General features: G+C 38.6%; 4 protein-coding genes and 1 long non-coding RNA gene across 11 annotated transcripts; 2 read left to right on the top strand and 3 right to left on the bottom strand.

Annotated features, from left to right (window-relative positions):
• The first annotated feature begins 2,254 nt into the window (after positions 1-2,254).
• Positions 2,255-6,070, top strand: LOC112172808. The gene is made up of 3 exons (XR_002925370.2): positions 2,255-2,711; positions 5,290-5,473; positions 5,683-6,070. It is a non-coding gene; the product is annotated as an uncharacterized LOC112172808 (long non-coding RNA).
• Positions 6,071-8,941: 2,871 nt separating this feature from the next.
• On the bottom strand, positions 8,942-13,642 carry LOC112172806. 6 transcript variants are annotated; one of them, XM_040507840.1, is made up of 7 exons: positions 13,472-13,642; positions 12,654-12,726; positions 11,499-12,527; positions 11,151-11,233; positions 10,393-10,512; positions 10,211-10,289; positions 8,942-10,134 (listed from the first exon to the last, which is right to left on the bottom strand). In XM_040507840.1, exons 3-7 carry the CDS (start codon positions 11,529-11,531, stop codon positions 9,070-9,072), a joined length of 1,380 nt encoding a protein of 459 aa, XP_040363774.1. In that variant the 5' UTR covers positions 11,532-12,527; positions 12,654-12,726; positions 13,472-13,642; the 3' UTR covers positions 8,942-9,069. The 6 variants fall into 6 exon arrangements, with proteins under 6 accessions (XP_040363774.1, XP_040363773.1, XP_040363772.1 ...); XM_040507839.1 differs by adding an exon at positions 12,832-12,894 and having other exon boundaries at positions 11,499-12,726; XM_040507838.1 differs by having other exon boundaries at positions 12,832-13,642.
• Positions 13,643-17,068: 3,426 nt separating this feature from the next.
• LOC112172713 lies at positions 17,069-19,909 on the bottom strand. The gene is made up of 7 exons (XM_024310173.2): positions 19,723-19,909; positions 19,468-19,647; positions 19,109-19,358; positions 18,485-18,622; positions 18,276-18,372; positions 18,153-18,197; positions 17,069-18,079 (listed from the first exon to the last, which is right to left on the bottom strand). The coding sequence occupies exons 1-7, from the start codon at positions 19,790-19,792 to the stop codon at positions 17,336-17,338; spliced, it is 1,524 nt and encodes a 507-aa protein (XP_024165941.1). The 5' UTR covers positions 19,793-19,909; the 3' UTR covers positions 17,069-17,335.
• A 560-nt stretch (positions 19,910-20,469) lies between these two features.
• LOC112173333 (histone deacetylase 6) lies at positions 20,470-22,417 on the bottom strand. Of its 2 annotated transcripts, none has more exons than XM_024310946.2 (4): positions 22,262-22,417; positions 22,031-22,173; positions 20,987-21,112; positions 20,470-20,839 (listed from the first exon to the last, which is right to left on the bottom strand). In XM_024310946.2, the coding sequence occupies exons 1-4, from the start codon at positions 22,298-22,300 to the stop codon at positions 20,683-20,685; spliced, it is 465 nt and encodes a 154-aa protein (XP_024166714.1). In that variant the 5' UTR covers positions 22,301-22,417; the 3' UTR covers positions 20,470-20,682. The 2 variants fall into 2 exon arrangements, with proteins under 2 accessions (XP_024166714.1, XP_024166713.1); XM_024310945.2 differs by having other exon boundaries at positions 22,031-22,178; positions 22,264-22,361.
• Positions 22,418-23,339: 922 nt separating this feature from the next.
• On the top strand, positions 23,340-24,193 carry LOC112169277 (40S ribosomal protein S29). The gene is made up of 3 exons (XM_024306292.2): positions 23,340-23,502; positions 23,790-23,889; positions 23,991-24,193. The coding sequence occupies exons 1-3, from the start codon at positions 23,441-23,443 to the stop codon at positions 23,997-23,999; spliced, it is 171 nt and encodes a 56-aa protein (XP_024162060.1). The 5' UTR covers positions 23,340-23,440; the 3' UTR covers positions 24,000-24,193.
• The last annotated feature ends 3,079 nt before the right edge of the window (positions 24,194-27,272 follow it).

The raw sequence follows: 27,272 nt of genomic DNA on the forward strand, positions 1-27,272 counted from the left end.
TATTAAAACTTGGCATATAAAAGGAGCTTGTCCTTGTAGAGAAAAGATGACTACCTTTTTTTTTTCAGTTCTAGGACACAAAAATTGTGTCCTTATAGGAAAAAGAGGACACATTTTGCTTGATACAAGAACACATTTTTTGTGTCCTCTAATAGATTCGGAAATTTGGTCGATGTGAATGTTGAGGACTTTATCTCGGATGAGCTCCTAGAGTATATATCACTGATAGGTATGTAGTTTGCTGTTTTTATTAATGTTTTGGCTTCTTAGTATTAAGTTGCAAGTCAGATATGGAATTTTATTTATCTAGTTTCAAAGTTTGTATATGTTTATATGGTAATTAATAAGTTTACTAGGAGGTGCTTCTCCTAGATGTTCTTCACTGTGTTTGTGTGTGCAATATTTCATTTCAGTTCATTTATATGTGATTGGAGTGGTGATTTAAGAGTATGGAGTGGTGATTTAAAAGTATGTTGATAGAAGCTGCTTTTTCTAGTTGACAGGTTAGATGAAACCTCGATGCTAGCTATCAATTGACTGATGAGAATAAAAAGCTCAACAGAGAAGGAAAGGACATGGTAATTGAAAAAGAAGCATATTGAAAACTAGGAAACCAAAAGCGGATATAGTGTAACACTGAACTATTAGTTTATTACCTTCTGTTTTTACTTGGTGAATGACATCCTCTGTTTGATTAATAGGATCAATGATCTCTTTTGCTATACTAGATGAATCATTAGTACATTCAAACAATTGATACCTTGGACAAAAGAAGAGGTCAGTACATACTCTTATCTTGGTGTGGTATGTAAGTGATCAAATTCAAAAGATTGTACACCTTGCAACTAAAAGCTTCAGTTCATTTATATGTAATTCGAGTGGTGATTTAAAGTATGTTGATAGAAGCTACTTGTTTCTAGTTGACAGGTTAGATGAAAGCTCAATGTTAGCTATCAGTTGAGTGACGAGCCCAGATTTCTCTCTTGTTTGTTGTAGTTAGGTAACTTCAAATATGTTTAGGGTTTAGGGATATAGCTAGGTTTAATTGATTGATGTAATGAGTTCTACTGATACATTTCTCATTGTTACTTTGTAAATGAAATTAATTATAATGAGGGTAATATGAGTATGATATTTGAGCAAAAAGAATTTTTTTTTTTTGTTTGAACACACCTCATTTACGGCGCACATTGTGCGTCTTAACTAGGAGTTTAGCCACTCTTTTACGGCATTCTTTTTGTGCCTTTAATAGGAGGTCTTTTACGGCGTGCAATGTGGGCAGTAAATGACCTAGATGATATTTGTGGAACCACTTTTATGGCGTGTTACTTGGTTCTTTTATGACGCATTTATGCACGCCGTAAAAGAGATGGAGTCTTTTACGGCGCGAGCTTTTACGGCGTGTTTTTGTGCGCCATAAATAGGCTTTTACGGCGCACATGGTGGGCCGTAAAAGACCAGTTTTGGTGTAGTGAGTTACTGGATATTAGCCAATTCGATTACAATATTCACACCACAGTTAATCAAATATAGCTGTTGTGTGAACCAACAACCAACAACAGAAAATAACAAAATTTTATTATGTGAGATTCATAACACACAACAGAAATAAAATTATCCCTGTTGTCTGAATCAATCAACAGACAACAGATATCATTTCATTGAGTTGTCTGTTACTTATCTCAGACAACAAAGAAAAAATTCTATCTGTTGCGTGTTATGAATCTCAGACAACAAATAAACAATATAGTTGTTGTGTGTTATGAATCTCACACAACAAAGAAATCAAAACTGTTGTGTGTTATGAATCTCAGACAACAACTAAATTTCATTTTCTGTTGTCTGAATGGCCATGTCAATGCCGAGGCATCCCTGCGCATGTCATGCCAGGTACATGCCTGCGCAGAATTTGCACAACGGAAATAATTATCTGTTGAGGAAATGAATATTGGACAACGGTGAAATCACCGTTGTGTGATTTTTCAATCACACAACACTCGTTTAGACCACAGTGAGGTTGGTCATCACACAACTCCAAATGTTTGTCGTCTGATTAACTTATTGTAGTAGTGTTAAAACTTAATTACGTTAATAAATGGAGTTTCACTAAACCCAAAAGGGTGATTAGTAGACAGTGGCGGATCTAAGCACAAACTAGGATGGGCTTGAGCCCGTCTGAGATTTTTGGGACTAAAAAAAAAAAATTAAATGTATACTTTTTTTTTAAAGTGGGTATTGTCCAATGTCCATAGTCGGATAGTCCAGACTCCAGAAGCCCAGGCCAGCCAAAGTAACTCCCTACTCCCGACACTTTGTCTTCATCTCCGTCAATTTCAGATCCAGCCTCAATTTCCTGAAGGAATAACTCATTTCCCAATCTTCCATTCTCGGATTCTCCCAAGCCACAATCTCTTCAGAAATCATTCCTCCGGTGCATGGCCATTTCTTAATTTCCTCTTCAACCTCTTGATTCAAGCAAATTCTGGTTCATGCTTCCACTCATCGACTGATCGACTATGGGCTATTGAGCTATTCAAAGTTTCGAACTGGAGAATCGTCTCTCACAGTCTCACTCTCTCCTCCTCCACCAGTGCCGCCTGCGGGTCTAATTCTAGCTCCTCTCTCGGTGGTGTTGAGAGGGTTGGTGGGCTGGCGCTGGTTAGGTCCGACAGTTGCTTCCCTACTCTCAATAGCTGAGTTGTTTTATGGAGGTAAATATATATGAAAACAGGGGAACTCTGTTTTGTGTTAGATTATTACATCAAGAACATAATTGGGTAAATTAGTTTTTGCTTCATGAAACTGGGTTTTTATAGAGATTAATCGCTAAGACTAATGGATTTGTTTTTCTCTAGACTTTCATTTGTATATATGATATGATTCTCTTTGTTAGTTTTTGTTCAATACATCTATTCTCATATTGTATTGGATTTTTTAGCAATGATCTGTTTGTGTGCAAATCAAATGGGTCTTCTTTCTGCAATTTATTGTTTAATTGGGTGTGGGTTAAATGTGATGCACTGATGTGGGTCTTCTAATATTCTTTCTGCTACAGTGTTGTGCAATTGTTGTGGGTTTAATTGATTATTTGATTGATTTTGTCAGTGGGTTAACTGGGTTTAATTGATTTTGTCTACTTATCAAGGTATGAAGGTCGATCAGTTCATTCAGTTTTCTTCTTTCTGCTGTGCAAATGTGCAATTGTTGAATTTGTTGTGGGTTTAATTGAGTTTGAATTTGTTGTATAATGATGCTCTGCTAAAGTGCTAATCAAGTTTGGGTTTAATTAAAGTGTTGTGCTAATGAACTTTGTGCTTCAAACAGGAGGCTTCTTTATGTTTGTTTGTTTAATTGTGAATGACACTATGAATTGGAACTACGAACTGGAAGTCTGGAACTATGAATTGTGAATTGCACTAGTCAGGGGTAAGGCTCACTACGTCCCCCCTGACTAGGTGTACCTTTTTTTTAAATTAATAAAATTCTCTCACACCCTCGATATTCTCCATAATATAAATATATATATATATATATATATATTTTTTTTTTTTTGTTTAAGAAATCTTAGCCCGTCCAAGATTTCAATCCTGGATCCGCCATTGTTAGTAGATGGAGTTCATGTAAACCATCCCACCAAAATAGTAAAAATAGCTTAACTAGGCCAAGTGCATCACGCAAACTTGGTAAAACTTGTGCTTCCAACTCTTTGATCATGCATATGGCCTTGAAGTCGGCAACTTTCTTGTCCAAGGCGACCATTTCTTCCTTCACCTCATCATACTTCGAAGTTTGTCCTAGCCTAGCCTGTTGTTCTCTTCCGTGGCTAAACAAGCTTCCAACCTTTTTATATGTGCTTCCAACTCTTTCTTCACTTCATCTACATGCACCATGTATATCGGATATGGTGTGTCGATCACATAGGTGAAATCATGTGTGCTTTGCATATGAATTTCAATTCCTACAAACCAATAAAAGTATGATATTCTCAATAAATCTTACCTCACATGATAAGAGTAAAACCAATTTCATAAGCTCAAATTATAAATAAAGATATTAGCAAAGAATAACAATATAAAGGAACAACAATTGACACGTTTACATTTGTACAATCCGAGCATTGAAATTTAAGTATGGCATACTTAGCCATAAATATCAATTCATGTAATTGATAATAAGAGCTATAGATTCATAACTTTGGAAAGTTAGAATATATTGCAACATTATGAGTATGATTCGAGTTCGATTTTTTTATTCTTGTCATGGTACTCATTAAGGGGGGTGTATTCAATTAAGAGTCTATTGAATTGTTTTGTATTTTAAAAGTCCTTTAAAATCTCGTGGTATTCAATTGAGATTTTAAAAAGTCCTCTCAAATCTAGTGGTATTCAATTGAGATTTTAGAAAGTCCTTTCAAATTTGGTGGTATTCAAAAGCTCAAGAATTTTTAAGGATTTCATTAGATAATTGATTCTATAGGATTCAAGCACCCTAAATATAAATACCAAACCCTATCAAAAATCCACTCTCTAGAGGTGAGATTTTGACATCTTTCATTTTTTTCTCCTCACCCTGAAGATGAAAAAAAAAACTCAAAACAGTATAAGACGAACTGAACTCAACCTCGATGAAGACGAACTGACCTCGACCTCGACTTCTGACTTCGAACTGACCTCATCCTTTCTTTATTCTCTACTAACCAAGGTAATTTCTCAATCCTTGTTTTGGTATCTGGATTTCGAAACTAGCACCGAACATTTGGGTCGGCGCTGAACGTGCTTGGACCAGAGCATATACATAGACACAAACACACGGTAATTATATCAATTTCTATGTACTGGGCAAAAGCAATAGGATTGGTTCATAGTTTTCAATTTCTATGTCCCTGGAAAGAGCAATACAAACTGGTAAAATTGCTGCTCGCACTCTGATAAGTTGTTTCTTTTTAGAGTAATTAGCTTTGTTCGGTCCAGCTTAACTTAGAACATTAATGAAATGGTGAAATAGCTTAACTTCCTTTGCTTGGATTGATAAAAAAATCCATGAAAGCATTAATGCAGTGAAGCTAGGAGAGTTTTGTGCATTGGGATCGAGCTTGTTTTGTGTTTGAAGTCCCTTTCAAAAGTTTGTAATTCTGAGCTAGTTTCCTTGAGTTGTTTGAGTGAAGAGAAACAGAACCCAATTTGGGAAATTCATGGTTTTGTCTAGGACTTTTTGGATTCCAGAAATTGAATAAGTTTGAATTTGGTTAAGACCATAGAGCATCCATTGACTCTTATATTTGGCATTCAGAGGTGTTGGCTGATTTGCACAAGAAATATGGCTCTGTTGTGAAGTTGTGGTTGGGACCAACTCAGCTTTTAGTGTCAATAAAAGATCCAACTCTAATCAGAGACATGCTACTAAAGGCTGCAAATAAGTTGCCTATGACTGGGAGGGCATTCCATTTGGCCTCTGGAAGCTCAAGCCTTTGGAGGTATCAACTCCTTGTTTCACTTCTTGTGCTACTTGGGTATTTCTATTACTTTGCATCATTCTTAGGTTATTGTCCTTTTAAGTTTTTTATGTTGTAATGATCAGGTCCTCAAAGATTTATCTGTTTTAAGTATCAATATTAGAGTCCTTTATCTTGCATTTTGTGGGCCACTTATGTTGGGTGTGTTTTACAACTTTTGCTCCGCACAGTCCCATATATCAGTGTAGCCACTTGGCACGGGCAATCCTAGGCAAAGCTCATAGTAGCCTCACTTCCATATGTAGCATACTCATAAATGGATCCATAAAGGAGAGAGCTGATTCAGTAGATGATGGAAGACAGTCATAATCTTTTAGAGAATACTGGGTGTAGGTCATTTATCGAATGAGATAGATTTAGAGCACCCCTTTGGGTGTGGTATGTTCTGAGTTTAGTGATTATTCCTTTAGCACTACTTTTTATGATTGGAATGCTGTTATTATTTGGATTACTCCTCTGTACTGGTTTATTGTAATCTATGGTGTTTCGAGATTAGACTATTGTGGTATGCCACTTATGTGATTTATACTGGCACTAATCTACAACGTTTTTCATCAATTATGCAATTTCATATATCCAAAATTATTTACTGCGCAAAGCATTTGGCTATATGTCCTTGATGGCTTTTCAAAGGTGGAAACCAAATTATTAGCACAGTTTTCTCTTTTACTTCTACAATTATTCTCAGTTTATACTTTTATGTGGAGATCTCAATAATATACTTCATTTGGAGGTGCAAAAGAGAAGGGGTATATTTCAAAAAAAAAAAGAGAAGGGATACATTATTAACAGAATTAAATGGAAAACTTTGTGAGAACAAAAATTTGATCCCACCAAGGCTCTTGGACTGTGTCTTCAAGAGGATAAACAATGTAATGGGTATACTGTCAACAGTAAAAGTAGTTTCTCAACACATGACTTTTACGGTTTTACCATATTAGGAGCCTATAGCCTGGTCTAAGGCAGCTGTTTACAAGGAGCTCCTTAGGGCAACTCCAACCATAGGGTTCAAAACTATATTTTGTTGAATTATAAGACTTTTCATCTCCAACAAATGCTTTTTAGGGGGAGTTGGTCCTAAAATTATAGGACTTGGGCTCATCCCAAGTCTCATATTTGAGACTTTTCCAAGACCAAGACTCGGATACTGTTTATGGGGCCCAGCAAATGGATTATTATTTGCTTTTACTCAAATTGACCTTATTTAATCTGAAGGCTCAAATTTGAGGAAAAAAAGTGATCAATGACTCTTATTAAATCAAGGATTATTATTTCTATTTTGTTCCAAATTTTTTTTAAAAATTACCAGAAAATTGAGGGAAAAAAAATATATACCTATTGGAACAGTAAATTGTGGGAAATTCTATAAATATCAACCCATTCTTTTCTATTTCCTCACACCAAATATCCTCCATCTCCTTCACAATTTTACCTTATTTAACTATATTAACATACTTTTAATATAATATTCATCAACATTACACTCATATAGCACCTCATTGTTGGAGATGAGAATTAAGTCATATATGAATAGTGCAACAAGGGGGTGCTAAAATGAGAATAGCACCCCCAAATAGAGCATATGGTTGGAGTTGCCTTAGGATGATTATTGTATTATTTTGTCCAAACAAAAAAAATAATTAATTATATTTTATTATTTTATTTTATTTCTATTTTGTGATAAGACAATCCATTGAAATCCAAACAAATCTTGTTAAAAATAATATATTAGAATCTATTTAAATTCATACGGAATTAAAACAATCCGTGGATTATACATAATCTACAGAAATCCATGGATTATAAAAAATCAGACAGAATCATTTAAAATCTAGATTGAATACACCCCCCTAAGGCAATAAGTTACTTTGACTATAATAGAATTAGTATATATAGGGAGAGGATAATTTCCAGTATATATAAGCTCTAGACTTTTTATTTTCATGAGTGAGCATTAAGGCTCTTTCATTCATTCATGGACTTGCCTTTGGCAGTTTGAATCCATCAAGGATTTGATTAAGCAATTTGCTTATAATGACACATATGATTTAGGGATTTGCTTTTAGCAATTTGCCTTTTAAGATCTTCATAATAACTATGACAATCTGCCATAAATCTCTTTTCAATATAACAATCATATGTAACACTATACATATAGAAAAGTTTTTTTTTTTTTTTTTTTTTTTTTTTTAGAATAAGAATCCTTTATTGAAAATAACCAAGATTACATAATATGGGAATGACCGGTGGTGGACAAGAACTCCCCACTCTTCTCCCTAAAAACCGAACTAGTTACGGGTCCGTCATCAAGAATGACATCCATGAGCCAAAAGAGCCCAACCCCTAACCACCTATTTCGCCCAACCTCACAGGCTACAGATAACCCCGAGAAACTCGATAACACCCCATAGACAACCACCAGAGAAACCAGCGCCCTCTTCCACACCGCGTCCCAATGAAACCAGACCACGTGCAAGGATCGCTTGTGAGCACATTGACCATAAGATAAAACCGAATATAAACCAACTCGTCCCCAGGAATAACACCATATCCATGGCACCCCAACTTGACCCAACCCTAGCTCACAAGAGTAGGGACATTCTAATGACAGAAAAAACCTAACCAAAGAACTAACAAAAAAATTACTCTAATAAAAAACAAAAACAAAAAAGAGCCATCATACTCCTCCTCCCTCCCCTTAAGCGCTCCGTCGGCGGCCCACCACCACAAGAGTGTCAGGACTCTCCCTTCGAGCTCGCCTCGCCGAAGAAACCCAGACCATGCAGCGAGCCACGCCAACCTTCTGGCCTATTGTCCAAGAAACTGATCAGAAATCACCATGTCCTGCCACCTCATAGTGGAGGACCTCCACCCGTCTGTGTCCCTCAGTTTGGAAGCCCAAAACCACCGCTGCAATCGCCGTCCAGTGACCCACCATAGAGAAGCAACCATCGCCATACGATCCATGGTATACCGCTGCCATGATCTGGCCACTAACCACCTGCTCCACACCCGGGCCACCATAGGTCGCCGATCGCCAATTACCCACACCTGCGTCGCCGCTTGAGGGGAGAGAAGAGACGTTCCCAACCCAGACCGATGAAGAGAGGCCAAAGCCGAGAACCCCAGATCCCAGGAACCCGTCTGGCAACACCCGCCAATCGTCGATGAGGCGAGGAGCCACGATCAACATGGAGGCGCTGTCGGACAGGCCGCATAGTCGCCTTTGCTTTTTCCAAACCCTAATTGAGTCGCCAGTTTTCTAGGAACAAAAAAACCTAATAATATGGTCACTTTACATATAGAAAAGTTGTCTCTTAAAGAAAAATAATAATTTCATGCCTCTATAAAGAGAGATTTGTGTCATAATGATTCCAATTCACTGGAATGAACATCTTCTTGTAATTTATGGGTTATAAGGTCCAAATATATCATCACATTTTCAATAATCAAATTTATTAGAATTACTTATTTCAATATGGCCAATAGTATAGTTTGGGGAAACAGCATTGACAAAAAAAAATATATAGGTTTTTTTTGCCCACCCGGGCTTCTATCTAGATCCCCGCCTGCTCATCTCCCCAATTATCCCAATCAACTTTCAAGAACCCAGGAGCTTTTCCTTCTTGTTTTATCAATCTGCTCCACCATTTATTTTCAGCTTTTTTCACTAGGTGAAAGATGTTTCTCGAGCCAACACTATACCTACTCTCATTTACATCAATCTTGTCATAGAGATCAAGATCAACTACATAGGGTGTCTTTTCTGCTCCAGCTGTAGCAGAGAATAGAAACTTTCCTTCAGGCTCCAGTGTAAGCTTTACATCCTGGGCATCAGGCAACTCAATAGTGATGTAAAGCGTATCAGGCTGCTGAGCCCACTTCACACTAGGATGTCGACTCATGGTGGCGTTTGCAATTGCAAACCTAGTAAACATAATCTTTAGGTTATCCCAGTGCGACTGTTTTCGAGTTAATAACTGGTAAGCTGCTTGGGTCCTTCCCTCCATGGAAGACGCTTGTGCCAAGTCCGGGACCAGTCCATCTCTCGCTATGGTGATTTGTGTCTCGATCGAATCGATAACCTCATCAATCTTTTTCCTGTTGCTTACTTCTGTGGCTAAACAAGCTTCCAACTCTTTGATCGTGGACTTATACTTGGCAACTTTCTCGTCCGAGGCAATCATTTCTTTCTTTACCTCATCATACTTCGAAGTTTGTTGCCTCACCACAAACAACTTCTGGGTAATCGAGGCTGATAACTCTGAGGCCACCTTCAACTCATCTTGAGCTTTAATGAAAGCAGAGGTTTCTTCCGAAAGATTACATCTGAATGATGAAAGGTTAACCTTCAACTCTGATGGGCATGACTCGGCTGATAGCAGCGTGGCTGAGTAAAGGAGAAATTCTTCTTGCACCTTGGAATCAGCTAGAGCTTTTAAACCGCGATCAAAGACATTCCGGAGTCCCTCCTTAGCCAAGGCAAGCTCGTCCTGGCCAACAGACAACGGAACATCCAACTGTGGATGAACATTGATGGTAGGAAATGGCTTGGACAAGAGATCAGTAACATCAACAACCTTTGCATCAATGCTCTCGAGCTTGGCTGAAGATGATCGACTCTAAAAATGCAAGTACGTGTATGAGTTATTGGAAAGTGGACAATACATAAAACCAAAAATTAAGGGAAAAGCTCACCTGCTTATTGGCCCACAATTGTTTGATGACTTCCGCATCTAGATATTTTTTGCAGGAGCAACACCAAGTTGATTTATTACTGTTTCAAAAGATGAGCAAAACAGAAGACATATTCATATTAAATCACAGCAGAATAAAAGAGACATGAGCCTGTAATTTGTAGAAAACATTGTGATGGTTACCTGCAGTATACAAAAAGACAATGCTTTGTCTGATTATAATGCTCAGAAACATGTCGGTTAACACTACAGAAGACGTCCTTACAGGACAAACAAAACCAATTCTCCTTGGGACGCTGACATCTACACTGCATGAAAATTGTTGTACAAATTAGTAATACGAGGTATTCTTCAAGCTCAGGTATCATATTTTGATTATGTAAGAGTAGAGAATCGTCCTAGAGCTTTTTACTATAACTGTTTAAAGATTATGTTCAATGAGAAAAACACTGAATTCCTTCTTTCATCAAAAGTGTTTTCCAATTGATGGCTCTAATGTACAAGTAAATTTGCAAAGCATGCACATTTTTGGCTGACGTGACTTAGCCAGTTGCTTTGCTAATGCAAGCACAAATACTTCCAAGAAGGGATCTACTTTTACATGAAAAGGATGGCGAAAATCTCATAGCAACAGCAACAATTGGGAAACTTCATTTATGTGTTTCGACTTTCGAGAGGAAATTAAAAAGAAAAAATGAAAAACAAACTCTGAATAGACAATATTCTTAAAGGATGGCTTTTATAGGACAACAATCATTTCTACAACATTGAAGTGGAAAGATCAATTGGGAATCTTGCTTTCAGAGATACCAAACAATTATTCAATTTCAAGGCTCAAGCAATAGAAAAGCATAGGATGACGATTAGAGAAAATAACTCATGGCATGGCAGTACATAAATTTCAGATCGAGGACACTAATAATAGATGGACGAAGATGAACCTTTTGCAATGAATGTCATGGCTGGGAACGCCAGTGAGATCACAGCACAAAAAAGCCGAGTGATGATCGCACTGCTTCTGGCTCTGTACAAAACAAAACCCAAATTACTTACTGCAATCTGCAGAAAAGAAATTGTAGATAGGTAACCTTAAGAGAAAAACCAGAGTTAGAGTCAGCTTTCATTACCATGGCCAAGTTGCAGTTTACCTTGCTGTTCTGGAGGTTTGAAGGAAATCAAAGTGGCCAAATTATAGAATCACACTTGAACTTTGTCTGATGGTGAACAAAGTTACAAAGTATAAATTTGTTTGCAAGGAAAGTATACCTTTGTTTGCATGCAAAGTATACCTTTGTTTGCAAGCTGTGTCTTCTTATATTCATGCTTGTCAATAATCAGAACTCAGAAGCACAACCATCTGTTTGACGCGCTTTGACAGACTATATTGAAAGCTGCTTTCGTTATTGTGAGGTGACCACTTAGATTCTGAAGGCTTTTTTTTTTCCGATGCATTGAAATTTGAAAGAGATGGAAGTTGGAACGTGCACTAATAAATGGAGTTCCACTAAACCCAAACAAGGTGATTACTAAATGGAATTCATGTAGACACTTGTGGTTATCCCACCAAAATACAAACAACAGCTTAATTAGGCCAAGTGCATCATGCAAACTTAGTAAAATTAAGCTTTAGGTTATCCCAGTCCGACTGTTTTTGAGCTACTAACTCGTTAGCTGCTTGGGTCGATCCTTCCATGGAAGACACTTGTGCCAAGTCCGAGACCAATCCATCTCTCGTGGTGGTGACTTGTTTCTCGATGGAATCGATAGCCTCATCAATCTTTGCCCTGTTGCTCTCTTCTGTGGCTAAATAAGCTTCCAACCTTTTTATTTGTGCTTCCAACTCTTTGATCATGGCAACTTTCTCGTCCGAGGCGAGAATTTCTTTCTTCACCTCATCATACTTTGAATTTTGTTGCCGCACGCCCGCACCACAAACATCTTCTAAGTGATTGAGGCTGATAAGTCGGAGGCCACCTTCAACTCATCTGGAGCTTTGACGAAAGCAGCCGTTTCCTTGGAAAGATTGCACCTGAGTGATGAAAGGTTAACCTTCAATTCTGAGGGGCATGACTCAGCTGATAGCAGTGTGGCTGAGTAAAGGAGAAACTCTCTTGCACTTTGGGATCAGCTAGAGCCTTTAACCCACAATCAAATATCTTCCGGAGTCCCTCCTTAGCCAATGCAAGCTCATCCTGGCCTATAAACGACTGAGCCAACTGTGGATGAACATTGATGCTAGGAAATGGCTTAGATAAGAGATCAATAACATCAACAATCATTGCATCAATGCACTCTAGCTTGGATGAAGATGATCGACTCTAAAAATGAAAAAATGTGTGAGTGAATGGAAAGTGGACATGAGTCTCTTCCTTTTTAAGTATGGCATCGCCACTCCCGTTGGCAGCATCCAATACCTAAAACCGAAAATGAAGGGAAGAGCTCACCTTGGCCCACAATTTTTGGATCACTTCCGCATCTAGAAATTTATGGCAGGAGCAACAGTAAATTGATTTTGTACTGTTTCAAAAGGTGAGCAAAACCAGAAGACATAATTATAATAAATCACTGCAGGAAAAGAAAAGACTTGGGCCTGCAGTTTGTAGAAAATATTGTAATGGTTACCTGCAGTTGACACAAAGGCAATGCTTTGTCTCCTGATAATGCTGAATAAAATGTCCATTCACACTAGTACCACAGAAGACCGTTCAAACAAAATCAAATCTCTTTTGGATGCTAACATCTACACTATATGAAAACCCTTGTACAAATTAGGAACACGACATATGAGTCAAACTCAGGTGTTCATACTTTGATTATATATAAGTAGAGAATCCTCGCAGAGCTTTTCACTTTAACACTTAATTTGAAGATTTTGTTCAATGAGAAAAACTCTGAATTCCATCTCTCAGTGTGATTGTTTTCCAATTGATGGCTCTGGGAATGTACAGGTAAGATGTGTAAAGCTAAATGCACCTAAAGCTAAGGATTTGAAGAAGCTAAATGCACTATTTTGGCTGAGTTGACTTAGCTAGTTGCTTTATGCAAACATAAATACTTCCCAGAAGGAATCTACATTTTCATGAATATGGATAGCGAAAATCTCATAGGAATGGTAATAGTTGGGCAATTTCATTCATGTATTTAGAAGAAAAATAAAATAAAAGTGAGAAACAATCATTCAATCTCAAGCATTAGCAAAGAATAGGATGATGATTCATTGAAAATAATTCATGGCATGGCAATATTGAAGAGGAAGATGAACCTTTTGCAGGGAGTGTAAGGGTTGGTAACGCCAGTCAGATCACAGGAAAGGAAAGCCAGGTGGTGATTGCACTGCGTCTGGCTCTGGACCATCGTCACCAAACAAAACGGAAGCAATTATAAGCTTTTTCAAAGAAGAGCCAGAGAGTTACTTTATGGGATCCGACAATCTGCAGAGATTTAACTGTTTTCTTTTTGCTGAGCTTTTGGCCCCATTTAATAAAAAAAAAATATAACAAATTACATATAAGTTATTGACAAAAGATGATTTAACAAATACATCCTCTAAAGATTGAATTAAACATATAAGGACTAAATCTTACAAATAAGGACAATGTGCTCTTCACTTGCCACATGTCATGATTTAATTTACTTTTTTACCCTTGACTACTTCTTTTGACATCTAATCCCTTTATGAGGATCAAATCTTACAAATAAGGACAATTTGCTCTCCACTTGCCACATGTCATGAGTTAATTTACTTTTTTACCCTTAGCTACTTCTTTTTTACTTTTTTTTCTTCTAAGAATAATTCTTTATGTTACTTTTTTTTTTTTAGAATAATCCTTTTATGTTTTTTTTTTTTTAGAATAATCCGTTTATGTTACTTTTTTTTTTCTTGAGAATAACCACTTTATGTTACTTCACAAAACCTTACTCTCCTAATACTCTAATTTCATCATCTAATCCTGCTACTACACTCGTTCAATCCTACTACTGCACTCATACTCGTCCAGTTCTGATACTGCACTCGTCATTGCCTAATCCTGCTACTGCACTTATCCAATCCTGCTACTGCACTTGTCATCTTTTAATCCTGCTACTGCACTTGTCCAATCCTGCTACTGTACTCACTGTATTCATACTCGTCCAGTTCTGCTACTGCCCTCGTACTTGTGTTCTGCTACTGCACTCGACATCGCCTAATCCTGTTACTGCACTTGTCCAATCCTGCTACTGTACTTGCTGTATTCATACTCGCTGTGTTCTGCTACTGCACTCGTCATCACCTAATTCTGCTACTGCACTCGTCTAATCCTGCTACTGCACTCGTCATCACCTAATCCTGCTACTGCTCGCTGCACTCATACTCGTCCAGTTCTGCTACTCGTGTTCTGCTACAACACTCGTCATCGCCCAATCATGCTACTGCACTCGTCCAATCCTGCTACTGTACTCGTACTCGTCCAGTTCTGCTACTGCACTTGTATTCGTGTTCTGCTACATTTTCTTTTTCTTAATAACACACAACTACATTCCTGAACCATGCTAAGAACATCAATAGGTTCAAATGCAACCGAAAAAAAAGCATAAATTGTATTCATAATATAACAAGAAACCACACTATCAAATGGGAATATGAAGTACAAATAATTTTCCGATATCTTAACAAGAGTTCAAGAACTTCAAAGCAACCATTTCAATTCATAACCTTTATACAATTATACAAGAAAAACCAATCCCATTTGCCAAAAACCCATTACATCCACATATCCTAAACAAAGCATCAATCATTCTTCCTCTAAATGACAGAAACAACCATTAAACCTGCAATTTATCAAGGTACTGAGGCTGACCATGGCCTCTCTTAATGGCCCCAGTGAGTTCCAAGAGCCTATCAGCCAGAATAGACTTGCCGTGATCGACATGGGCGATAATGGAGACGTTTATGATACTCTCAGTAGGGTACTGGCTCAAATCCAAAGCGTTTTCTTTGCTGTTTTGGCGAGAATGGAAGCAAAAAGCTTGGCTCAATCTCTACATCTAGATCTAAATTCAAAAAACCTAAATTTGAACAATCAAGCATTTAGAATTCTCCATGAATTAAACAAAATGAAAGCCTCCAAGAAACCGGCGCTTTGAGATTAGAAATAATCAAACTCCAAACACAAAATCGAATTATGAAATCAGACTCACTATTTTGGATTCATGGCTGAGGCGGGAAGTAAATCGTGAGAAATCGGCCAGAAGTTGGATTCCGGCCAGAAATTGCATCGGATGTGAGAGCCTTCGCCGGAGTGAGAGAAAAAGAGAGAGAGTGGAAGAAAAAGATGTCGTTGATCCTCTCCTACAGCAACGACATCAACACAGGCATCAACTCCGCCACCAAACCATCACCAGATTTCCAGCCATGATCGGAATAAGCTTTCGAGAATTCCAGAACCACCAAGTCCGCGGCGGCTGCGAGGTGTTAGGGGATCCGTGAGATAAGCTCGTGGGTTGAGGATGGAGATGCCGAGAGTAAAGTACAGGTCGGGTCTTCTTCTAGGTCACTGGGTCGACCGAAAGCTGTCTTGATGCTTCTCTATTTTGGGGTGCTAATATCAGTGGCATGCGAGTAAATATTTCATCAAACTGAGCATTTTAGTCATTTTACATTAAAATTCAGAGCCAGGCCTGCTTCATTTGATTTTTGGGCCTGAGCTTGTGTCCTTATTTGTATAAATCTATTTAAAGGTGAGTTTTTTGTGTTTACATCTTTGGTCATGTGCTACTATGTAATTTTCTAAAAAAAATATATATATATATATATATATTTAAATTAAATTAAATAAAAATAAATAAAAAAACTTACTTAAGAAAAATAAGAAGGGAAAAAAAAGGTCAAATTGAGTGTTGGGTTTTATTTATATGGAAAAGTTTTAAGACTATAAATAGACTTGATACAACTCGTGTTTGATTTATATTGAGCTCATTTTTAGCTTGTTTAGTTCATGTTCGTAAGATAAATGACCCGAACTTGAGCTCAATATTAAGCCCGACACATAAACGAGCCGAGTTTGAACTAGGCTATATTCAGCTTGTCAAGCCGTGAATAGCTCGTATTTTTCATGAGTAGCTCAAGTTTGTTAAAACTCAACTCTTTTTTTTTTTTTTTTTTGAATCAAATCAAAACGATCTATCATTAGTCTCAAGCCAAAATAGCCATTACATACCCCACTACCATCATGTAGATGACATTAGACAGACAAGAAGCTTATTAAAACTAGTCTCGTTTGTTAAAGCCCGGCTCATGGAAATTTGGAGCATAAATCAAATATAGTTTTTATAATCCCAAATTTTAAAAAAAATTTGTTATCTTCTTTTCAATCCACATCTCTTAGGCTCTTATTTAGTTATTTATGCTTGCCATAAGCCTATAACTTCTAAGAAGCATCCTTGAGGTGCCAAGCTTTCATTTCATCTTGCAAACTAGTGATTACGTACACCCTTTGCACCTGACTCTGAGCTAAACGGTAAGCTTTGAGTGTTGATAATTTTGAGTTCCTAGGACTAAAATGATGAATTTACCATTTATCTTGAGTTTTACTGTGCTCCACTGACAGCTCCGCTAAGAGGTTTGGTTAAACACGAGTGTCAGTTATATCCAGCTTTTGTAGCTGCAAGCAATGAAGGGTTCATTAGACAAAGTTTCTGTTCTTTATATAGGAAAGAATGGGAGATGGGAGATGGGAGAGGTGAGAAACCATAATAGATTTTACCTAAATACAAGTCTGCAACTACACTGCAATTTTGTTAATGCAGATGGCAATCAAATCTTTCAGAAGACTTTTCATCATAAGCAAAGCTTTTTGCCGACCAGGTCATGATGATTCACGAATGAAAAGAGTTAGACAATGAGATAAACTGCAATTAACAACTTACAACAAGTCGAGAAGCAAATGAGTTCTCAAGAGCTTTGGTTAATGAAACATACTCTGAAAGACCATCGTCACTACAATATACGATCCTAAGAAAGACCTAACTGCGAAAACTGTGATCAGGAAAAATGTGGTCAATAGATTCACTACCTAGGACTACTCATGGCTAGTCCAGGAAAATTGAAATAACTGGGGCCAAGTGGCCAAGGACAGCAAAAGTAATATTAACTGGTGGGTTCAGCATGTTGTTCCCCTGCATGCAGATTACCATATACCTCTGTAAAAGTATTCCTTAGGTTCTCCCACGCTGAGTGGCGTTGAGCTACTAACTGGTTGGCTGCTTTGGTCGTTCCCTCCATGGCAGACACTTGTTCTATATCAGAGAGCAATCCATCTCTAGCATCCATTACTCCTGTCTCGATAGAATCCAAAAGCCGATCAATCTTCTCTCTGTTGCTCTTTTCTTCAGCCAAAGAAGCTTCCAACCTTTTGATCATGGCCTTAAGGTTCGCAACTTTCTCATCTGAGGCAATAATTTGTTTCTTCACCTCAGCATACTTCGAATGATGATAACGGAGAACAAACCTTCTCTCAGTAATCGAGGCTGCTAGGTCGGAGGCCACCTTCAACTCATGTTGAGCTTGGAGGAAAGCAATGGTCTCCTCTGAGAGATTGCCTCTGAAAGACGAAAGAATGGTCTTCAACTCTGATGGGCATGAATCGACTGATAGAACAGTGGCTGAATAAGAAAGAAACTCTTCTTGTACATGGGGATCGGCTAAAGCTTCTAAACCACAATCAAAGATCTTCTGGAGTCCCTTCTTGGCTAATGCAAGCTTATCTTGGTCGACAAGTGAGTTATCATCCAGTGGATGAAAACTGGGGCACAGAGATGGCTTGGATATGAGATCGGTAACATCAACCATCAGAGCATCGAGGTTCTCTAGCCTGGATGAGGAGGATGAATCCTAAAAGTTCCATGTATATCAGTTAGTTGGAATGCAGATGATAAATAGTAAAAAGCAAAGGAAAAACGCTTACCTTGGAGGCATCAGGGCTCTCTAGCCTGGATGAGGATGATGGCTCCTAAAAGTTCCCAGTATATGAGTGATTAGAATGCAGATGATCAATAAAGCAAAAAAAAACAAAGGGAAAAGGCTTTACCCTGGAAGCATTGGAGGATGATGAAAAAGCACTCAATTGTGGAATTGCCTGAGCATCTAAGAATGAATTGCAGGAGTAGCACCAAATTGATTTATCACTATTTAAAATTGTAAGCAAAACCATAAGGCTCATTTATTAATAAATCGCTCCATAAAATATAAAAATGAAAGACTTGAGGCTTCACTTCATATAAAACATTCCAATGGTACCTGCAGCTGACAGCAAGACAATGATTTGTCTGCTTAAAATGCTGAAACAAGTGCCCGTTCATCAAATCAACACTACAGAACACATCCTTGCAGCACAAACAACACCAGTTCTCATTGGGATTCTGGCATCTAGTATAACTGTATTTGAAAACAGTCCAACATATTAGAAACACAGGCTACACGACTCAGGCAATCAAACTTTGATTAATGTGAAAATGAGAGGTAATCAAATATCAAATCTTTTTTTTTTTTCGTTGGACTTTATTCAATGAGAAAAACCATAAAATTTCCTTCATCAAAGATCTTTTCTCATAGATTTAGAATTCCTATGTCAAACTAAAGGTCAACTAGATACTACATTGTCACAAAAACAATAGCTACATCCAAAACCAGGCGAGCGATATGGTGCTGCTCCATTTTGGAACAAAACTAAGAGAAACCTCAAGGCTTAGAATGAGAGTCCCAGGTTCAAAGGCTTTAGTATATTGGCAAGATTTCGACAATGCCATACATGCATGCCAAACAACCTCTCACTCCCAAGTATTAGCAAAGCAAACAAGCTAAAATCAAGTCATGGCATAGCAAAAAGAACAATAATTTAGAGGCTGAAAAAAAGTAACACACCTTTTGCAGGGACTGTCAGGATTGGGAATGCCAGTGAGGTCAGCCGACACGAAAGCCAGGTGATCACAGGACGAAGCCAGTGCCGATTTCGGTGGTTTCTTGGCCCCGGTACCCCGCTTCTTCTTCTCCTTCCTCTCCTTCCCCTGATCCTCAAATCTCTTCTTGTTGTACCACAGCCTCACCTGAATCTCAGTTAGCCCCACCTTCTTCCCAAGCTCCTCCCTCTTCGACACCGACGGATTCTTCTCCGCTGATCAAAATCCAATCCAATTTATTTTCACACACACACACACTTACATCAAATCAAAATGCAAAACTCACAATCCACATTGAATTCAATCAAATTGAACCGAACTCACCGGCATAGGTCTTCTCGAGAGTCGCAACCTGATGACGAGTCATTCTCGATTTCTTGGCCACAATCCCTTGCCTCCGATCCTTGGCTCTTCGGTTCATGAACCAAACCGTGACCTGCTCATACCCGAGCTCTAACTGCTTCGATAGCCCCTCCTTCGTCGCCTCCGATGGGGTCCTCTCCACTAATCATCCCAAATTTTTTTCAATTGATTATGATAGATAAACAAAAATTGAGACTGTATTGAATTGGAATGTACCTGAATAGGCCTTCTCGAGCGTTTCGCGCTGAATCGGAGTCCACTTGGTTCGGAGGCGCTTGATCGCCATCGGAAAAAATGGAGAGAGAGAGAGACGGCGCCGGAGTTTGTTGGAGGAAAGAGAAGGATTGATGTGGCAGAGTTGCAGTAGGGGAGTGACTCAGTGGATTTTATTAATAATAAGAAAAGGATGGATGGATATATATAGGTGTGTGTGTGTACTTGACAATTTGACTGCTGCTCCACTTTTTCTGTTATATGAACAGTATATTACAAAAATAATCTTCTTTTTTTTCTTTTTTGATAAATACTACATTTATTTCTTTAAAAAGAAAACATGCGATTAATCGTAACGACGTTGATTTTGCCTTTTGAGTTAGCCCACGTGATGAGAGAGAATGAAAATTTTGTTAAGAGTGGAAATGTTGATTTCGCCTTTCGAGTTAGCTCACGTTGTGAGAGTGAGTGAGAATTTAGTTAAGATTAGATTGGGTCAAGACATCAATCTATTATGTTTGGTTTCCCTGACCTAAAAACAACTCTTTAAATTACATTGTGTGCCTAAATTAAGAAATTGCTGAGGATTGGAGTTATGGCTCAAATTAAGAACTTGGTTTGAAAACTTAGAGGAATTGATGGAATGGCTAGGATTTGAAGGATTAGAGTTGGGCACAGCCATGATTGAAGCAACTTTCATTGCAAAGTAGAAACCTTTTAAGTAACTAGTGGGCTGATATGATCAACAACTAGTGGGGAAACACACTCCAATGTATAAAACAACTAGTGGTACAAAGGACTCTGTTTTTTCTGGCCAAATAGTGGTTCCAGGAAAATTATATCTGTAATACCTTGTAAGATGCAACCGTGACAGTGATATGAACATCTTCTTAAAGCAACTCTTCAACTAAGTAAAATTCCAATTAGGGAACTGCTACTAATTTGACATCCATATATAAATTGTCAATTTGCTGATTGGGAATGTTGGGCATTAACCGAACGGATTGGAGGGGCTTCACCAAACTTCAGCAGGTATGCAGTTTCATATACAGGCCGCAGTTGTGGGATCAATTGAGCATCTAAATATGCATCGCAGGAGAAACACCAAACCGAGAGATCACTGTTTGAAATGTGAACAAAAGGTCAAAAATACAATCACAACAGGATCACTGTCTGAAATGTAAATAAAATCACAACATGCATTTGTAATAAACACTCTAGAAAAAGTAAGGAAAAGATGCGAAACTATGTGCATCAGAAATAGTACCTGTAGCTAAGAGCAACACTATGATTTATCTGCTGATAATGCTGCAGCATATGCTTGTTTACAAAACGGCTGCAGAGGACTTCCTTACAGCACAAACATAACCAGTTCTCACTTGGGTGCTGGCATCTAGTATATGAAAGTATCACCCATATTAGAAACTTAAGGTATGATTCAGAACTCAGCCACTCAGACTTTGATCGATGTCAAAGCATAGAGGATAAAAAGAAGCAAGCTTTAGAAATACAAATCTTTTCACTGAAGCAATTTGAAGGTTTATTCATTAAAAAAAAACTAGCAATATTCTTACAATTGACAGCCTGCGAATATGCAAGACAGACACTAGGACACTAGAAAACAAAGATCAACCAGACATTAAACTGAAAAGAAGAAAAGAGATGTATGTTTGGAAGAGGCTGAATTTGTCTCATTTTCTGGTCACCTAGGCATTAATGAGCTCAAAACGAACCCAATTGTGGTAAAAGTTTTACAGTGCTATGGTCTTAGCTCCATGAAGATACACTAGAGTTCACTTCACTTGCAGATTACTAATCAAACCAGATGAAGCGGACCAAGTCCTCAAAGCCATGCTTTCAACCCAGCCATATGTCATTTTCTCCATATACTTTATTTCAATCCAGGTTTATTACGAATGGCTTAAGTATAAGGATGTAATTAGGTAGAGGCTATGTACATTGTTGGATCTCACATAACAGTCTCTTTCTATGGTGCTACAATATCGCATTTTGGACGCAAGATTGCAAAGAAGGAACCTAGTAACAACTTCATTCATGTGTAACTGTGTAAGAGGCCCCACAAATGAAATTTGGAGGAAAAGCAAAATTCTTGATAGACAATCATAGAAGATGTGACCTGAATTACAAGATGGGTTGTGACTTGGATGAAAAGCTAACCCCTTTATGAAATCTAGTTTTGCAATTGATGCCCATTAAGTTAGTATAACAAAATTTCAGAACTGGGTAAAACTGGATAGAACAAATTATAAACAGAGATCCCCAAATAGAGAATTGTTGAGAAGACAGTAACCTGTTGCAGTGAGTATCAGGGGTGGGGATGTGAACGAGATCAGAGGAGAGAGAAGGAAGGTGATCGCAGGATGTGCGGGCATCGACCCAACCCGATTCAGCTCCATATAACAAGTCTAAGTCGTCTTCTACAATTGGGTTTTCCTGAAACAAGTTTGGTTTATTGGTTATAGGAATTCACAGCAATCGGGTTTGGTTTTCTGCTTCGATAAAGCGTAGATAGGTTGATTACCTGAGGAGGAGAAGAGGAAGAGCCACCGTGTGTTGCCATAGAGGGAGGTGTCAGGTGCTTCAGTAGAGTCTGGCGGTGAATAGAGTTGAAGGCTCTCTGTATTGAAGAGCGTTCGGGTGAGTGGTTCTAGGCTCGGTGGTCAGTTAAACCCGTCAAGTTTTTTTTTTTTTTTTTCAATCGGATGAGGTAGCAAGTTGTCTCGGTTATGTTAGCGAATTAGTACCACAGACTGAGATTTAGATCATGAACATAAAGATCTTTTAAATTTGCTTACTACAAACTTGTGAGAGTTAAGACTTGAACGCTAGACATGAGGTTTCATGCTAGACCGCTCGACCAATCTTAACACATCAAATAGTTAAATGATAAAAAAAATTTGAACCTCAATTATGAATCTTTATTTTTTGTATTCATAATCTGAATCATTTATTTTTAAATTATGTTGATCAAATTACAAGGGTCTTGTAATTCTTAGAAAGAAATTCGAAAGTATTGTGTTGATGGTTAATTACCAATGACGGGTGAAAAAGAGAGGTTGTGGTTTCTAATAAGGTTTTTGAGTTTATGTAAACTTATGCCAATGTTTAACGAGCCTCATCATCTTTGTGCCCGTTCACTTAGCTTGCTAGGATGCTTCATTGTGGCAAGGTTGATCTCATTGCCTCATTGTGGGTTATAGAGTAACTTTCATGAATATCTTCACTGCTTATTTGATTGTCTACTTGTCTCAGTCTTTTCCGCTCTTCTCTTCATCTTACAAAATACTCTTTTATAAAATTATTATCGACCTCTTTATGAAGTTTCCAACAAGTTTTGAAACCAATTCACTAACCAAAACCGACTTGCTTCAAAATAGGTCGGGTTGGTTGGGTGACACGGTTGATCAAATGGATAGTCCGATCCAACCCAAACCCTAAACACCCTTAAATTCATAAAAGTCCATCTTATCATTCTTATGGTACTTAACGGCCCGTTTAAGATTACAATTGGGCGAACAAACCCCCCGCCCCGACTGGATAACCGACCCGTCCGTCTCATAAGACTAGGGTTTTGACTCTCCCACCCCCTATAAATAGCAACTTATAATCAAACCGCTCCACCTCTACAAACTTTGCGATTCCTCTGCGACTGCTAGCTAGAGCTCCTCTCTCTCTCTCTCTCTCTCAAGCTTTTGCAATCATGGGGCACTCCAACGTCTGGAACTCTCACCCTAAGAGCTACGGCCCTGGATCCCGCACCTGGTAAACTCATCTTCGATTCTCCAATACCTCAATTCGTAATCGCTCTTTCCGTCTTTGAATCCTATTGTCTCTGTTTGCTTTAGAATATGTGAATTTGGAATCTGATTATTGTGGCTGGCTCTAGAAATTTGTAGTCTGCATCATCGGTTGTGTTAGCTGTAATACATGTGAACATAGATTAATCGAAACTAGGTCTTTTGATTTTTATATGAAATTCAATGCTTTTGATGACGATGCAGTTAGGAAAACGCTTCTAATTGTTATTGATGTTTTTGTTGTTTTGATAGCCGTGTGTGTGGAAACCCTCACGGGTTGATCCGCAAGTACGGGATCATGTGCTGCAGGCAGTGCTTCCGCAGCAACGCCAAGGAGATTGGCTTCATTAAGGTGAGGCTTCGTCAAACCTTGAGTGTGACTCTGTATGCGCTAGTTTTAGTTTTATTCCGTTCACCGGTCTGATGTGTTTTTGTTTCGACCTTTTTTTGCAGTACCGTTAAGAGCTTGATCTTGGATGGATGAGCTAGTATGCCGTAGAAATGCTTCAGTCATTTCAGTGTAGTGGTTTTTGAGCTTTGATGAACTGTTAAGGTGTTTTTATTTGATCTACTTTTGAAATCAAGTCAATTGTTGAACTATTGAGTGTTGTGGAATTAATGACTTGAAGTTACTTTAAGTTCTTCTCTCTTTTGTGTCTGTACCTCGCAATTCTTTTACTTTCCATATCATTTGTTACATAACCTAATCTTGCTAATTCCGGTAATCCTTGGAGATTTTGGTAATGCCATCCTCTGAAACTGAAAGGCAGTTGAGCAAACTAAGTCGGTGCTAGCTTGCGTTCCATGTTAGTTTTCATGCTTGTGCTGTATGTGTCAGTTTGTTATGTAGCAGTTGTGATGCTTGTGGGAAATCTGATCATAAAATTATGTGGAGAACTAAATTTGTGATGGTGACGTCGACACCTTGTTTATTGTGATATGGTTTAGGTAGTTGTGGAATTAGTTTAGACTGGTAGCTGTTTATGAATTCCCTCTGCCACATGTAGTTTGAATTGGTGGATTTGGTTTTTCTGGTTCCTTTTCTCATCTATCCTACCAGCCAGAAGTGTATTTAAGTTCCTTTCAAGTACTGGCTGGATTATCAAAATTTAATCTGCAGAACTGATAAACTCCACTTTTATTAAAATCCATGTTTGGCATCTTATACATTTCCATTTGAGATTTTGACTGCTTTCTCTGTGACGGTTTAAATCCGCGTATTCATCCATTATGTAAACTGTGGTACCTTTTTGTTTATCTTAAATCTTTGTGTGATTGGTAAAATGTGGTAGTCATTATGTACTGGGGCTTTATAGCTAATGACATCTGACTGATCTGAGATGTGTTTTGAGGAATACCTTCAATTGTTTACGTTGTGCTCTTTTAAGAGTATTAGCAACTGGGGCTTTATAGCTAATGACATCTGACTGATCTGAGGTGTGTTTTGAGGAATACCTTCAATTGTTTACGTTGTGCTCTTTTAAGAGTATTAGCAATGTTTTTGTCAAAAAGAAAAAAAAAAAAAAAAGGGGGGGAGAGAGATAGAGACAGAATTAGCAATGTGTTAAATGTGGTCTAGTCATAGAGCTACCTGGGTTAGTTTCGCACACTTCTGCATTATCATAGCCGGGGTGAACATCTTCTACCGATAGAACGACCACTGTCTCACTTGTAATCTGATAATATGTAAAAACTGGAATTATGGTGTGCAACCTCACTACTCTCAAATGTTTATCAACACCATTAAAAAAGTTGAGAGGAATTTTGTAATCATTTTTCTGTTACTAGCCCGGTCTTGCAGGTCGCATATTATGTAAACTGGGTGGTATTTGTGTCTTAAAATTTGAGAGAGGGACGTATCTTTCACATAAAATGAACATGAACTGAAATTGGGATTACCGTCAATTTAATCCATCAAGTTATCTTTTATGCGCTGTTCTCTACACAATTCACTGGTTCATTTTTCAGGAATGTCTCAGGAAACCTGTAAAAATAGCATATTTAGCTAGCTTCTTAAATTCTGAGGGGTATCACTATTCTAGCAACAAGCGAGTAGTGCTCGAACTCTCGCGAGTAATGCTAGACTCGTTCCTCTCGAGTGATTAATGGGGTCCAAATTAAGGTGCTCTTACAAATTTCCAATGTTGCTGGACTAAACAAGAAAAAAAGGTCTAAGGTGTTCATAAAAATACAATTACATCGTAAAAGTAAGTTAAATAGACAAACAAATATATTAATCACAACAGCTTATAGAAACAATTTAAAGTTTAGAACATAAGAACATGCGATTTTAGGTCATCATTATCCTTTTTATTACTCATATTATAAAGTGCCCAAAAGCCCTCCATAAGAACCTCAGTGGAACCCCCACCCCCTGAAACCATTGGGAACACAAATTTTACAACAATAAAAGACAGCCGTCAGATCTAGATCTCCTTAAAGCACTCTACTGTGTTCTTATAAAAATACATAATTGAAGTTACTGAAAAAAGAAATATATAACTTGAATTGTCAATAGATAGTGTAAATTTCATTTTCCCTTTCAAGTTGACATTATTGCGGGTTTAGCACATTTTAACGCTTTAATCAGTAATACTAAAGAAATTAGATTTGGAGTCAAAATCCTTATTGATCTGGAGCTACCTAAACTCGATATCTTGAGGTTCTCGGCTTCGACACTAATACTTTCATACGACAGACCACTAATGTTCAACTTTTGAAGAGATGGAGCGGTATCAATGTAAACAGTGATAGATACTCAGCTAGAAGTAGAACGCGCCCCACGTGCGGAAAAAAAAAAAAAAGGAAAACCTTCGACAGAGTAGTTCTCTCCCGGCCAAACGCGGTCGGCGTTTTGCCTCTATGTTCTGGCCCGGGAGGGGATTCCGATGGTGAGTAGGGGCAGGCCTTCATGGCAGAGGTGCTGTCCAGGGAAGGGGGGTGGTTCTCCAATCTGGCCTCCTCGATTTGCAGTCGACGGTGGGCGAGGTGCAGCGACACGAGGGTGCTTCCCGGAGATCCTTGTTGTGGGGGAGCGGTCCAGGGAAGGAGGCTAGGGCTCCCTTCTCGGGTTGGGTTGTTTTCTTTTTCCGGCGGTGGGGTCTGGCGGCACCGAATCGGCGATCTGGGAGGAGGCAGTGGCGTGTTCCAGGGCTGGAGAAGGGTGGCTCAATCTCGGAGCGGGCTGATCTGTCTCAATCTGCTCTTCTGGGATTGGGAAGGAAGGCAGCCATGGTGCAGCGCTGGGTTGGAACTTACCGTCGGCGAGTTGTTGCGGTTCTTTGGCATCTGGGATCCGTACGGTGGCTGAGACCTCGTTCTCATGCCGGTGATTCTGGACGGAGGTGTGGTGATGCTGGAGGGCGGTGGCAGCGAGTTTGGATGGCAGCGCTAGAGCCCGGGATGCAGTGGTGGTTGGGCCGGGCATTTGCATTTGGGCCTTGCTGGTGGTTGTTGGTAACTGTTTACTGCTTTTTGTTTGTCTTTTTTCAGTTGTTGCTTTGTCAGTAATAACCTCCAACCGAGTTCCGGTAGGAGGCAGTGGCCTGTGTGCCAGTCTTTGCACCTTGTGTGCCTATTTTGCTCTAGGTAGGCGACGAGTTCCTTGCACTTGCAAATGGTCGCTGCCTCTTAGTAGCAGAGGGAAATTAAATGTCACTGGATGTAGTGTCCAGTGGCATTATGATAGGAAAGCTATGCGTATGGTAGTTATACTTTGCTGCAGTTGGGTTGCAG

Source organism: Rosa chinensis, chromosome 6 (assembly GCF_002994745.2).
Source record: "Rosa chinensis cultivar Old Blush chromosome 6, RchiOBHm-V2, whole genome shotgun sequence".
Classification (NCBI taxonomy): Eukaryota; Viridiplantae; Streptophyta; class Magnoliopsida; order Rosales; family Rosaceae; genus Rosa; species Rosa chinensis.

What these genes read in the sequence shown, in the direction of transcription:
- LOC112172806 (XM_040507840.1), bottom strand. Translation starts at nt 11,531, where the DNA reads ATGAATATAAGAAGACACAGCTTGCAAACAAAG. An exon ending in GACACAGCTTGCAAACAAAG is followed by an intron (nt 11,234 to 11,498) that starts GTATACTTTGCA and finishes TGTTTTGTACAG; the next exon opens with AGCCAGAAGCAGTGCGATCA. An exon ending in TGTCTTTTTGTATACTGCAG is followed by an intron (nt 10,290 to 10,392) that starts GTAACCATCACA and finishes CTTTTGAAACAG; the next exon opens with TAATAAATCAACTTGGTGTT.
- LOC112169277 (XM_024306292.2), top strand. Translation starts at nt 23,441, where the DNA reads ATGGGGCACTCCAACGTCTGGAACTCTCACCCTAAGAGCTACGGCCCT. An exon ending in GGCCCTGGATCCCGCACCTG is followed by an intron (nt 23,503 to 23,789) that starts GTAAACTCATCT and finishes TTGTTTTGATAG; the next exon opens with CCGTGTGTGTGGAAACCCTC.
- LOC112173333 (XM_024310945.2), bottom strand. Translation starts at nt 22,300, where the DNA reads ATGGCAACACACGGTGGCTCTTCCTCTTCTCCTCCTC. An exon ending in CTCTTCCTCTTCTCCTCCTC is followed by an intron (nt 22,179 to 22,263) that starts AGGTAATCAACC and finishes AACCAAACTTGT; the next exon opens with TTCAGGAAAACCCAATTGTA. An exon ending in AGTGTTGCTCTTAGCTACAG is followed by an intron (nt 20,840 to 20,986) that starts GTACTATTTCTG and finishes CATTTCAAACAG; the next exon opens with TGATCTCTCGGTTTGGTGTT.
- LOC112172713 (XM_024310173.2), bottom strand. Translation starts at nt 19,792, where the DNA reads ATGGCGATCAAGCGCCTCCGAACCAAGTGGACTCCGATTCAGCGCGAA. An exon ending in TGTCTTGCTGTCAGCTGCAG is followed by an intron (nt 18,373 to 18,484) that starts GTACCATTGGAA and finishes AATTTTAAATAG; the next exon opens with TGATAAATCAATTTGGTGCT. An exon ending in CATCCTCCAATGCTTCCAGG is followed by an intron (nt 18,198 to 18,275) that starts GTAAAGCCTTTT and finishes GGGAACTTTTAG; the next exon opens with GAGCCATCATCCTCATCCAG.